General features: G+C 38.6%; 2 protein-coding genes across 8 annotated transcripts in view; one reads left to right on the forward strand and one right to left on the reverse strand.

Moving 5' to 3' along the window:
- SIM2 (single-minded family bHLH transcription factor 2) overlaps positions 1–8,081 on the forward strand; it is a 54,312-nt gene extending 46,231 nt beyond the window's left edge. The window contains exon 11 of one of the 2 annotated variants that reach the window (XM_021405337.1): positions 5,760–8,081. In XM_021405337.1, coding sequence (XP_021261012.1) covers positions 5,760–6,474 — 715 coding nt within the window. In that variant the 3' untranslated portion in view covers positions 6,475–8,081. Of the gene's footprint in view, positions 1–5,746 lie in introns of both variants that reach the window. The other variant, XM_021405332.1, reaches the window with a different exon arrangement.
- Positions 9,860–14,549, reverse strand: part of HLCS (holocarboxylase synthetase) — a 114,723-nt gene continuing 110,033 nt past the window's right edge. For all 6 annotated transcript variants that reach the window (XM_021405270.1, XM_021405319.1, XM_021405310.1 and 3 more), the window contains one exon: positions 9,860–14,355. In XM_021405270.1, coding sequence (XP_021260945.1) covers positions 14,187–14,355 — 169 coding nt within the window. In that variant the 3' untranslated portion in view covers positions 9,860–14,186. The remainder of the gene's footprint in view (positions 14,356–14,549) is intronic.

The raw sequence follows: 14,549 nt of genomic DNA on the forward strand, positions 1-14,549 counted from the left end.
TCAGTCCACATACAGAAATTAAAATAAACACGATCTGTTTCCACAAAAATTAAAGGTTGTCCTTTCTGAATACGAAACCATTCTGGATGTCCTTACCTTTCAGTTACTACAGGGAATGAGTAAATGAAATGCACTCTCTTCCTGCTTGATTTAAAATGTCTTCAGTGGTCCAGCCTGATCACCTGCATCATCTTCCTGTACAGACCGTCAGCTTAAATACTTTGAAGGAAGCACAGAAAATACTGACTTCTCTGAGATGGCAACCTACAAGAAATAACCATGCAAAGCTATAAATAATTTAAACAGGCTGAAGATGAAGTCTTTAGATCTCATATATGTTACAGCTATCTGTGTACACCATTTTGGTTATTTAAGTCGCCTGACTGGTTGACATAAAGTTTTAAGTTGGAAACGTTTCTTTCCTCTAACTTCATTATGCATGGGACAGAGGAAGCAATAGATTTATTCACATGAGGATAAATCACTAGATATCCCAGATCTGAAGGGTACATCCGCAGATGTTAAAACATGAGCTCGTTACATAAGACAGAAGATGGTATCAGACACTGAACGTGTCTCCCACAGAGTAACTTCTGTCCAGGATTTTGTCCTTTGCAGAACCATTTGATGTCACCTAGCTGATTGTAGCATTTTACTTTATTGTCCTGCATTTAGGTTGAAAATGAATAATACTTAATATTTCCTTATAGTCTAGTGGAGCTTAAATGTTTTTTTTTATTTCTGAACCCAGGTTCCTCTAATGTGTTGGCTTCCTTTCACCGGTGTTGTGGGCCGAGTGAGACAAGGAGTAGCTTTAAACTAGAGGAGATGTTTTAGAAATGTTTTTGCCCTTTCTAGAGATGCTATATCTTTGTGGATGAGAAGGAAGTTATATCTTCTGAGGATAAGCATAAGGTTTAAAGCAAACTACCTGCAGGAACAAAGCTGTCCCACGTGTACAGGAGCCCAGCTTTTCTTCTCTGCTTCCAGAGTAATAGGTGCAGTGAGACTGACTGAGATAGCAGATCCACCCCCTTGCTGATCATATACACTTAGAATGGATATGAAAAGAACGGCCTGTTTAGAGAACAGTCTATTAAACTGACTGTTCTCTAACTGACTGTCTGCCATAAAATTTACCAGAAAAGTCTAGTGAGCATAGCAGCAGACCAATTGGTTGATGTGGGCAGATAACTCCCACTGAATCCATGAAGCCAGAAGGATTCCACTGGAATACTGTTAAATCTGTTTAGAGAAAAAAAAGGTCCCAAAAAATCACTGCAAGGAACTGCTGGTATTTTTCAGTTTCATCATGCGTGCCTACCTTCACCATTTCTTCATCACCAGGAAAATGGAGCTCTGATACCTGTAGTTCTTACTTGTGGTACTACTTCTACTTATGCTTTTGGTGCTTACGTTGGAAAACGTGGGTTTTCTTTTGAGCAGAGATGTATTTTAATGGGTGCTTAGCTATTAGGGAATTGATGAAAAGTAACTTGATATGATTAATTCTCTGCAAGTTCCCTCACACTTTTGCTGTTTTCGAAGGAAAAAAGAACATAGTCAACTCAGGCCTGGTGAGAGATCACTACTGGAGTTCACAGGCAGTACTAGGAAAGGGGAGAAAAAAACAGTCTCCACTGCAAACAGAGGATTTGTCTCTAAATGTTTCAGAGTTTGATTCCTCCTAAGGAAGAATTACCCCTGTAGTACTTTTGCTGAGGCTGCTGGCAGAAGAGAAATCTAAACTGTTGGAAACAACTTTTTGGTTTGAGTTAAAAGGGGCATCTGATCTTCCTTACATTGTCAACTCTTGCTTTTTCCAGTGGTTCACTGACAAACTGACAGCTAGTAAGCTTCAAAGCAGAGAGGATCTGCTTAGCATCATTCTCTTCAATCCAAAGGCAATGCCAAATATGACATCTGGCAACCGGGTTGGATGCTAGGGCTATTCCACATCACATCCACAGAGGCATCTGCCAAAAATGCCGTAGGCGAGAGACATCTTTTACTATGGAAAATAGTGTCTTTTGGAGAGATCAGAGATTTTAAGATGATTATGCCAAGCCATCAAAGCTCTGGAAAAGCACGTAGCAGATAAAACTGCCTGCAAATCAGATGCTGCTGCCTCGGAATCTGGGTTTGAAACTTCTTCCACTTTTTTTCCAGCTGGCCTACTCATCAGAAAAGAAAATCTCTTCAGAGAAGTCAACCATCTTCGTAGTCAGGGATGTTTCCTTTGTACACTTCCATGGTTACATCGCTACTGTGGGTACTAGAGTATCCACACTTCATATAAATCATGCTGTTGGCCAGTCTGTACTACCCATGTGAAGCTTGGTACCACAACTGTCTTTTCAGAACATGTAGAAACTGTCAGGAGAACACTTCAGAGATAAATGTAGAACAGAAAGCCCCAGAAAAATTATGCAAGATGAAGCATGCATGAAGAGACCTTCATCTGTGATGTAAATCGGACAAGGCTTTCCACAGATTGGATGCAAAGCTGCCTGCAGACAAGGACCACGTACCAGGTGCATGAAGGTCTATTCTAAGTACTAGCCTTTCTTCACTGATTCTAAGACATCTTTTTGTCATTTCTTACTGAAATAGACGGGCAATGAGAAAACAAGGACCGGCTCTACCTCTCAACTTCTTGTCAGACAAAGGGATGTTTAGGAATGAAATATCTTTTCTGCAAGCATCTTTCCCGTCCTGAACACAACGGACCTTTAATGACACTATGTGAAGGTCAGGGGGGAATACTCCTCACTGCAGCACCAGGTTAAACTGGAGAAAGGCTACTCTAGTATACTGCAAGTATGCATAGTTACTATATGTTTTACAGTCTAATTTCTTCTAGAGTAGTCTTCCTTGTCATCATTTGGGTGGTTGGATGCCGAACTCTGAGCAGGCTGCCAGGGGAAGGGAGTTCTTGTTGCCTAATTTTCTCTCTACTGCCCAAGCTGCACCCAGTGCACAAGTGGGAAAGCAGGGGTGCTTGGTGAGAATTAGCAGTGACATGATGCCCGACGGACTGAGCTCACTGCTGCAGTTGGAGGCAGTGTAAGTACGTATGAAGGGCCTTCTAGAAGCTACTATCACTCTGGTATGATATATGGCCTTAGATGTGCAGTGTAGCTCTGTCACTCAGCACAGCTGAGTTCCCCTGGCAGAATAATGGGTCAGAAAGCATCCCAGATTAGTATACCGACTCCTATGACTGTAAAGAGTGTCCAGTGACAGAGAATGCACAGAATGCACCTGCTGATCCAGGTACCTTGACAACTGCCCATGTGCTGGATGGGTGGAAGCAATCCAAGAATACTGCCCTTTCACAGCAGCACAGAGCAGTGGGTCAGCTTTCTATTTACTTGTATATGAGAAAACTCCCTGGGAGGAGTCTTTCCCAGGGCACTCCTGGGTTTTTATCTCCAAAGGAAGACAAGCAGATTTTAGTCTAGCTCCACCAACTCCTCTGAATGCAAGTGGACCAAAACTACTGTGCTCCGTAGCACTGCTGTCCTGCTTAACTGTCTGCTCTAACTCCACAAACATGCTGACAACTTTAATGGAAGCCTGCAAACAATTAACCAAATGCTTACCTTCTTCCTCAACAACAGAGGTGAAAACCACGTTTGAGGCACAGGATAGAAAAAATGGATAATACCTTGTAAACCTCTGAGTATGCAAATTACTTCTGGTACTGAGAAAGCGGCCATCAGCTCAGCAGAATTCAAGATTAAAAAAAAAGAAAAAGACTACGTCCAACTGTTTGCTGTGATGCTTCAGCTTCTGACAAGCTTGGGCTCTAAAAGTGGGAAAGGACAATCTTTTGTTCAGAGGAGAGAGCAGAGCCATGAAGTAACAGTACTCCACGATGCAATGAGAACCAACTCATGACTCTTGCAGATGCGTCAAGTTTGGGAAAACACCAAGACTGGTATTCCAGCTTAGTTAAATCATATTGGTTATACATCGGCAACTCTCAGCACGGAGACTTACTTTATAACAAGAAGGCCAAAAGTGGAGTTAAAATTACAGTAGTACAATTATACTCATAACATTTCCAAGTTATACACAAGCATGTGGCTGAGTCCCTGTTTTGATTTGTGATCTAGGAGGGCCATTTTTCAACAGATGATGAGAATTCAGTTTACTTAGGTCTGCATATACTTCTTGGTACAAAAATGGCTGCATAGAAATTAAAAACAAGAACTGGAAAGGTTGCTGCTTCTCGGAGGATGGTAGGTTGATCAAGAAGAAATTGGATCCAGATTTCTGTTTAAATTCTGGTGTTAATTATGTGGTGCAACTCCCTCTGAAATTAATGAAGCTGTGCATGTAAAAAAGGTACAATTGAGCTATTTCTGCTTCCTCTGTTATACATGGAGGTCTTTCCAGTCTACTATAGCACAGGGAATATTTAATTATTAGCGGGTGCAGTTATGTCAGCAACTACTATGGGGAACTCCAAAACTTTTAAAATGTCAAGTAAAATTTTTAGAAAAACAGAAAATCCCTTTTACAGAAGGCATCTAGATTGTTCAGGCATTCAATGAGCATGACAGAAAATGCAGCTGAGGTTTAACTTGAGACACTTGGTAAGTGCCTCATTTAATGTTTAACATCAAACTCCCAAATACGCCTTGTAGCAGTAGTATAACTGCCTGACTGCTCATATAAAATACTCAGCACAGAACAGTTGTACTCATCTATCTGTAGCCATACTGTACAGGAGTGAAACAGTTCATTTTCTTTCCTCATTTGTTGTTTGATAACACTGTGCTAAAAGGAAACATTACGTAGGCCAAGCAGAAAATGACAAAAACAATTCCAACAATTAAATGAGTTTAGCCAGCAAACAGGAGCTTCAGAGAAAAGATTCTCAATATATTTTAGAGAAGATGCCTGAACAGAAATTCTAGGTTCACGCTCTCCTGAAATTTTAAAATCTAGCTTCTGATTTTCATTGCACACTCAGTTTAGTACTCCCTGCATTCTAATGTAGACATTTTCAGTATGTAGCATACATTACATTTATATTATTCAAACAGTTTCACTGTATGAAAGTATCTCAAAAGCAGAGATTCAGCATTACTTTTGGAGCATTTCTGTTGCTTTTCAACAGACATTTTTAATATCTGACACCAGTTTGTCAAAGAAAAAAAGCAAAGACATTAACAAGATGAAAGTCAGTATCTAATACTATACACTCCCTCCTCCTCCCCTTACAAGGACAAATGTCCTGTATGCTTCCACAGTGACAGGAAGAATACATTCTGTTTTACTGTAAAAAATTGTCCTTCTTTTGATAAATCATTTGTTGAGTTCTGAAAAGTGCTTATTAAGTCTGAGGTTTTTAAATAGTGAGTCACATCTGTGGTTATTCAGTTCTTTGGTTTTATTTTCTGATTTGATAATATTAGCAATGACAGAGATCAATAATATGCAATTATGTTTATTAGTGAAAACAAACAAATGGGCAGTTTGCATAGCATGGAAAACATTTTGAGAATTGCTCAACACTGAGTGTCTTTCCCAGTGCTTTTAAACTTTTCAGTAGTGTTTTAGAGAGGCTCATCCGAAGCCACTGAGGCAAATGGGAATGTTTCTGATGTCTTCAGTGGGACCTGGATCTGACCCAAACCTAACGGGTATTAAAGTTCAGTCATAAAATGTGTCAGAGTCTAACTATTGTATGAGCTTGTCTTCAGTAATTAACATGTTTTCTCTTTCCTCCAAGTGCCCGTATCAAGCAGGAGATACAACCAAGATGCTCTCTCAGACAGCTTTACAAGTTGCACAGCACCCATGCCAGGCAGCAGATACAAAGAAGAGATTTATGATTCCAGCATCATGAAACCCAGCAAAATAGAAAACAGGATTCAGCCACCTCACCAACTCATTAAAGAAGAAAACAAGTTAGCTTTTAACAGAGACCTACAAGAAAAAATGAGCATTAATGAAAGTTCTTTTTCAAACTCAGTTGCTAACTCCTTGCTGCCAAAATCAGAATGTTTCCAGTCTAAAGCTTTAGGACAATTAAGTCATCTCCTACCTGTGCCCTCAGTGTATGAACAAACAAGACGGATTTGTATGAAAGAACCCAAATACGGGCATATTAGTCACCATGCTACAAGCCTAAATGAACTGGACAGTGATGAGAGAATGACTGTAAAGCTTGATCATGACTCTGAAAGCGAGCGTGTGATGGATGTAAGATCCTCTGGACAAGTTCCATTTGTGCTTCTAAATTATCACCATGTTTTAGCCAAACATGGTACATTTCAAACTTCATCATGTACAGCAACGGGACACGTAGGAGAAAATTATGGATACAATTCTGAGGAAGTAAATACGTTTATGTACAAAAACCAAAGTCCCTCATCAGCTTCTTCTCCAGAAACCCACAAGGAAACGGCACTACCCCATTATATTGGAACTTCTGTAATAATAGCCAATGGAAGGTGACAGTAGTAGGAGAGTATTTACATTTAATTAAGAAGCCAAACCGTAATGATTTCCAAAAAGCATGAGAAAACATGGTTACATTTACTGAGCACAGCTGAAGGTCAATGAGGGACAGACTTGCGTGTTCCTGGCAAGACATGTGTGACAGTACCTTCAAGGTGAGGAAAAAAAGAATACATCTAGCTTCAGTGCTTTGTTGGCAAAGCTTAAGCTCTGGTGCCAGTGAGAAGATTTGTTGCAGATCTTATTTTTGTTATAGTGTGCAACAAAATTAAATGATAGGTGTTATATGCAGAGGTTTATATGAAGAACATTTTTTTCCCTTAACCCTTCCTTCTCAAAACACATTCAAGATTTTTTTTTTTTTTTTTTTTTTGTTATCACTATCATAAACTATACACTCTAGCTTAGGTATTTTTGACAAAGTGTGAAACCCTACATCAGCTATCCATCCATGAGTTACACGTCCCAACAAATGAACTTTGTTTAAAGAGTGGTCATTTTTATGTATCCATAATACAGTTGTACTAATCAAACAGAACTAAGTTTGTAACATGCTTATTTATTAATTATTCAAATGTTTTTTTTCAGTATTCAGAAATTTTTACCACCACCATTTAACAAGTAACAATATCGTGACAAATTAATACCTAAAAAGGGATGTATTAGAAGGTTACAGGTCTTGTCATGGTGAATTGGCATCAATCACACAGCAGGAGCTAAAGATATTCCCCAATAAAAACACTGTAATAAGAAAAAGAAACTTCTAAAAAGTGAATTTTGCTCAATATTTTGGGGTAAGGCCATGTTGTTTTTCAAACCAGCTAGACAAAAATACATCTTAATCTTAGCACCAGAAATGTTCCCTTTATTGTGAAGGGGGTGATGAACATTTAAGCACGATTTTAAAATTATTTGTAGCCTTCTGAATTTGGAAAAGTTCAGCTCTTAACACACTGCACTTCCTTAAGCATAAATCTCATTGTCAACACGAAGGTAAGATTCATTATTTGACTGATTCATGCACTTCACAAATTATGTCAATGGACAATCTGAGTAAAAAAAATGTCCGAAGCCATTGCACAACCACAAGAAGCAAGATTGCACTGGAAGTAGAGCAGGGTACCTCAGCGTTTTGAAATGAACACTTTGCACACATCTCAGTTAGTCCAATAAACTAGAAAGTAGAAGGCATACGCCATGCATTTAAATTTTGTCCAGTCTACTAGGAACAGATTCCCCCTTTCTTCACTTCTCTGTAAAGTTTGCAAACCAGGAAATAAGGAGACGTACGGATCTGTGAATGTTTTACTGATGGGTCTGTCCAGTTTGTCTTTCAGTCACTTCCCCAAACAGTCTTCACGCGCTTTTGACAAAACAATGAACGCTCCCCGTGTAGTAGGTGTAAATACCAACACTGAAGGCCGTTGTAGATCTAAGTCAGCTGTATTTAGCTTTGTTTCTTCACCCCATTCAAGTTTACACTTTAGAAGCTTTCTCTCTCTTATAGACTCTCTAGAAAAAGAACTTTGCTAAAGAAAATGCTTACCTGGCTTGTGCAATATGGAAAAATACTTGCTCATGGATTGCACCTTGGCAGAGGAAAATGTAATGAAATCCACACTCTTTTAATTACATGCCCTCCATCTTCTACGTGCAGCAAAAATAATCAGTCACCTCTTTGTATGTATGAATATTTATTGCTATGAGTAAACAAAAATACTTCTAACACATCTGAAAATAATTTTCAGTATTTTTATTGCTTTTGATTAAAAGTTTAACAGAGAAAGCTTTGTTATGAAGTTGAATTCATGTTCACTTGGAAATTCAGTCATCTGACTTCATTTACTAAAAAACGTATGAAAGATATCTTTCATGATAAATATCATCAGAAATACCGGATCCGTCGCCACCAGAACACTGACCTTTTACCAACAACATAAAATGAGCAAAACCAAACCGACACCTTCAGTTTAATTGCGCTCCTTCGTTCTTCTCGAGCTGGAGAACGTGGCAAAGCTATATAAATGTTATGAGTGAATGTTATTATCATTCTGATTTTAGGAATTATCCAGACACAAGCTGGCTTTACAGTGGCTTTGTTTAACGGCCTTCCCAGCCAGTGTTAGTAATGAATGCACCCGACTTCTTAAAAGGTACAATGACGCTAAGACTTGTATGTTAATTTTCTTAAATTAAAGCCATGCCCTATTAAGGAGGAACTGACATTGTCTGCATCATTAAAAAGAAACCTGATGCACAACTCCTTCATACTGCATGTCTCCCAATACCTCATTAATGGCATTGCCGCACACAAAGGCAATCCTCTGTATTTTCCTGTTCTTCTAAGTATTTCTCATTACAAAAACATGTTTTCAGGAACATACAAATTAGAATTCAGTTAAAAAACCTCCACTGCTATTTTTCATTAAAACACCACAAAATATTTTTCCAGCCTCTACCTTGTTATTCACACTTTCAGGCTCTATTCAACAATCCCAAGTAAAGGAGGTGTTCCATCACCCTCCCACAGATGTTTTACAGTAAATGAGATTCAGATACATGAATTTCCCCTGTTAGGAAATAACGACTCAATTATGCATTCACATATGATAATGCATCGTAGATTTAAGAAAAGATCTGTGATTAAAAAAGCAAACGTGTGAAATGTTCTTCCTGCCATTCCAAAACAGAAGCAGCAATTGCATATTCACAGCTGGAATGTGAGCAAATTATATTGAGAGAAAAATACAAGTTCAGACATTGACTTTCAGTCAGTTAAATTACAGATGTTCACAGTACACTAATGCTGCAGAATGTGATGCGGCCACTGAGAGAGGCAATGCTCTTAGCAATTGGAAAGAAATACGTCACAGAAGTGGGAATTGGGATACACTACAAAAAATGCCCACATTTCTCTCTACTGCTCTTATGTGAGCCAATATAGATAATTCTATCTGAGACGCCTCTATTGTGCAACTTGACAGGATTGTAAACCTCAGGGGAGGGCAGGCCTACAGCAAGTACAAGTGGAATGGAAGAGAGAAAGAGAGCTGAGAGGGGGAACATTTTACCAAAACCTAAGGTTGAAAACACGACTCCCATACTGATGTCTCAAAAGTTCTTCTCCTATTAATAGAAGCAGTGCAATGTAAATAAGGTGGTACGGGAACAGACTTCTCTCCGGGTGACAGTAGTCATGTCATTTCTAAAGGGCATTTCAGTAATTTAATGACATTGAGTACATTGGATTATAGGTGTAAAATTTGAGCACATCTCACTGAGATAAAGCGGAAAAGGCTGTTTTTCTGAATGGGATACCTGCCAGAATATCAGTACTTGTCTGTAAAAACCACAAAACATCACACAAAGGATTTTTTCAACATTTCAGTGATACTTCAAAATTAACACAATTTTATTATTTCATTTTTTTTTCCTGAACATTAGGTTATGCTTCTTTTTATATGATGCAGATGCGAGCTATTTGACAAATGTAGGAGAAAAAGCACGCAAACCAAACAACCTATTAATGCTCAGAATTACATATGTATTCCCTAAAAATGTAAAGCATTTTTGCTTATTTATTATGTAAAACAAAACTGTTAAAATGATAATAAAGTCCTGTAGCCAAAGGAAAAGTGAGTTTGATTTCTTTTTCACCACAAAATGCAGGGCTTCACATTGTATATTTGAAAATTTATTTCAATTTGACAATTAATTTAACTTTTAATGTCTTACAAAATACAAGGGTTTGACATATCCCATTTAAGCTGCATTGCATTCTAAAGGAAGAGTTTTGGAGAACTGAAAATAACACAGAATTGCTAACGAAACACTCTAATGCAAGATAGTCAAATGCAGCATCAGTTTACAATTCTTCCCTGCAGTTCTTTTAATCAATTGATTGCTACATGATGACAGTCTGCTGCACGCCACTGTTTTTTGACCTCTGTTCTTACCTCAGTCCAGATTTAATTTCTTTGCTGTCTGATCAGTGCTGTGCATCACTGCCACATCTTATGCATGCAAATGGCTTTATCAGGGCATTTCCCCCCAGGAATCTGTCAGCTGTTGGCAGCACAAATCTTTTCCATGACAGCTATTAAGCTGTACTTCGGAAAACATTTATATAGCAATTGTCTATTCCAAAGCAGTTGCAGAGAGCAATTTTTTAGACGTGTGAAGTCTCGTAGTTGCATCAAAAAAAGCAAAGAAATAATTAAACAAACAAACAAGTTGAACAATTAAACAGCAGCATAAAGAATTAAATACTCCAATATTTCCAGATAATAGCCCTTGAAGTATATTACATTTGCTGGACAGATTTTAAAAAAGCTCTGAAATCTTAAAAACCTTTAATAGAAGTGAGATGCGCTGCTTGAACTCTTACACATTAAGTATATTATTCCTTTTTCAAATCTTTGGAAACAGAACTGGTCCTGCAGGGACGCAACCTGCGTACTCCTTCTGAATGCAGACAGGTGCCAACATGCCCAGCTCGCTCTGCAAAAGTCCCTGTGGCAACAAACAACCTCTACAGATATTTTCACAATGTGTGATGAGAAAAGGTGCAACAGTCTGAGAGGAAGAAAAAAAAGGAAGTCACAGAAATACGGACATCATAATAAACGTTTTTTTTGAAAGCACTCCATCAAGATATGACATCAGCCTTACAACAGATGAAATGTTCTACAATTTAATAAAACTAAACATTTTCAGTGCATTACTTCTGGGTCTGGAGATGCCTGAGTCCCTCCATACCTGCGTTCTGAGACCACACAACACCACATTCGTCTGTATTATGTAAAGAACAATACTAAAAATGATTTTCATAGAAAACTACTGTGGTTTTCAAGATACACATAAGAAAGGGTACGACCAATGGCTGTGATTCCCAGGCACATTGGGATGAGCGTGGTATAGGAAGGTTCATGGGCTTTCCTGACAGTAACACCTGCAAGTCAGAATAATCTTACTCCAATGCTCTCTGCATGTAACATGAATTTTCTTTGTGAAGTTCTTTGGTTTTTCTGAAGGAAAGGTAAGGTCTGTAACAAACACTTCATCCAACTCAAGGCCGCTTCCCCAAGACAGCAGGTAGCAGTGGATGCATAGGAAAAGAGCATTAAAAAGTAGAGGCAAAGGAGTGTCCCCTCATCACCTACCATGCTCTGACAAATCCAAAGCTGACAGTTCTCAATTCCAGAATGGAAGTTCAATGCTAAGTTTCTTCCCAGTGCAAACTTATTTTGGAATAATCTTAAAACGCAAAGCAAGAATAAAATACGCTTTACATTGCAAAGACTATGAAGAAAGCCAAAATGGAATGACAGCAATCATGAAATATTGCAGCATTTCACTACTGAAAACACATCTGCTTTCTGCTCAGCACTTGTTCAGCGAAGTGAAGTTCTGCAAGTACTCCATTCTGCCCTTCCTACAGAAACGTGCTTTATCTTTTTCTCCATCATTCTTTCACAGACCTTGCACCTAGTGTAGGGAAGAGCATGTTGTAAGGAAGCAATGCATGGCCTGGTCATTTAAAGAAATCTCTACAGCCACTCAAATGAAATACGAGTTATACCAACAGTGTTTCCTATTGACACATTCTACTGTAACAAAACAGACACTTTGAGATATAGATCTAAAGTTTTTAAAAATTCTGTTGTCAAAAACCAGTAATAGAACTATGCTAGCCACAGCTAGAAAAGGTAGAAAAGAAGTGAAAACACACAAGGAAGATGTATGCATACACCCACACATGCATATACTATACATGCGTATATACAAATGGGCTCTTTTAAAAACCTTATTAACTCAGATTTACATTTTACTTTATTATAATATGCATCAATACTTGATTCCGAAATAAAGGTAGTTCCCAAGAACTAACAGCCCAAAGCTGTTTTGAAAGCATTGGGGGGAAAAAGTAAAAACTGGTCTTCTTGTGCATCATTTTAGCTAAGCCAGTTAACAGCTGTCTACACTCCCCTGTACAATTCTATGAAATACTGGTGTGCAGTCTTGTAGGACACAGCTCACAAGGGGAAACAAAACAGCAGGGGACAGACAACCAGGCACACACACTAATATATTGTGATATGGAGTGAAAAATCCCAAGTGTGAGAGGGACAACTTAATTTCTAGCACTTGCTGCCAAACCACCTAAAAACTAGTATGTGAGGATTACTCTAAATTACCATTACAGACTAGCTTCTTGGCTTTAAGACTTCTTGGCTTTGTAACTGAAACAATCTACTAACAAGTTCAGATTGTTTATGAGGTGAACTTTAACCTAAAAAACCCATTTCTGGCTGGTAGACAGAAGTGCTTTGTGGAAACCAATGTGGCTGATCCACCTTAAGTAGGGACGAGGTATATAATAAGCAGCGCTGCCTACTTGAGGAAATGAAGCTGGCCACATCACACCTATGGTAAACTTCTCGTTTGAGAGAACCATTTGAAGTGCTCTGTGGCCAGACTCCTAATGCAAAGTCATCTGGCACAGGAAAGAAACCCAACAAGCTGCCTATCACACAGGAGCTCCCACATGCCTACCTCACGATGCTTTCCAGTCATGACCAAGCTCTTACACCTAATCCAGAACCATGCAGCCTGCTCCAAAAGCAAGCTATCTCCAAGTCAGCAGATGCCAAACCTCTTGTTTTCAGTGGTTAGCAGAAAAACCAGATGCCCTGCTTTGGGAAAGGGATTGGTGAAAACAGAAGCAATGGAAGAGAATTTGGACACAAGTAACTGAATGTTTTATCATTTCCAACAGAGTGGTTGTAGCAGGGATCTTAAGAGTGGGACATCTTCTTTTATTTGCTTAACTTCATCGCTATTACAGTGGAATTACTGTTATACTTCAAACCTGTACAAGGGCATTGAAAACAGAAGCTACACTAGTCATGACCTCCAGTGAGCTATTTGTGCAGGGCTAAAGCCTTTTGGAACACTGATTCAAAGGAGGTATGAGATTATTTGCTTAGATCCAATTGGCTAAGAAGAGCAGGCTAAAAATAAATTGGCATAACTGACCACAGTTCTTAAGAGCTGATGGAAGACTCTCCAAAAATTCAAGGCAGCCATGACAGAGTTGCAGACCTGTGACCAAAGCATAGTTTGTAAACTGTTGTACAGGTCCATGTGCAGAAGAACCAAGTCAGCAAGTCTCTACTTAGACCGGAATCTAAACACAGTGTTAAGCCCAGTAATTCAGAAATACATGATGAGCTCTTCCAGATGATTCCACTGCAGACAGTGCAAAAACCAGAATCTAGTTAATACAACATAGTAAAAATGTAAATATTGTACTTCATTGTGCTAAAGCACAATAAAAACACAGAGACTTGAAAACAAAATATTTAGCCACTTCGGTTTCTCAAACACAGTGAGTAATTGAAGAAAAAGTTCTGTTCATCACACAGTATTCCTTTGAAATCAGAGTCCTTTTAAAGAATAGATGCTTACAAAGAATGGCAACACAGATGAGTTTTTAAAACAATAAAGAAGAATAAACACCTTCATCAAAGAGATAATTAACTCTTCTTAAACTGTTGCAGATATCCATCTCAAAGAACAAAGAGATCAGAAATAGGAAGAAGAAAATCAAACAAGCCATCAAACATCCTTCTCGCCTCTACCCAACTTCAGCTACTCGTTACTGAATAGTAAAGAATCTCCTTTTGCACTGTGAACTCTGAGAATTATTAATGCTTTGGGATTATGAGGTTTTTCAGCATGTCGAAAGAGTTGCCGTCTGGATGCACAGACTCTACACCTTTGCCTTCTTCATGAACTTGAAGGAATCCATAATCATCAATCCCGACTATCCATGCCAATGGGCCCTCCTCATTGTGGAGACGAACCTGCTTGCCACTGCAAATAAAGAAAACCAGACAGTTACGAATTAATTGATTGCACAAAGAATTAAAAAATAAGAAGACTACTGTCTAGTAGAATATTTTTGCTTCTCACTTCACAGGTTCTTTACAGAGAATGTCTTTCAGCTTTAATTTCTTGCTGTGGAATTAACAGTACGAATGCACTTCAATTAAGTCACCAGTTTTAAA

This window comes from Numida meleagris, chromosome 1 (assembly GCF_002078875.1).
Source record: "Numida meleagris isolate 19003 breed g44 Domestic line chromosome 1, NumMel1.0, whole genome shotgun sequence".
Taxonomy (NCBI): Eukaryota; Metazoa; Chordata; class Aves; order Galliformes; family Numididae; genus Numida; species Numida meleagris.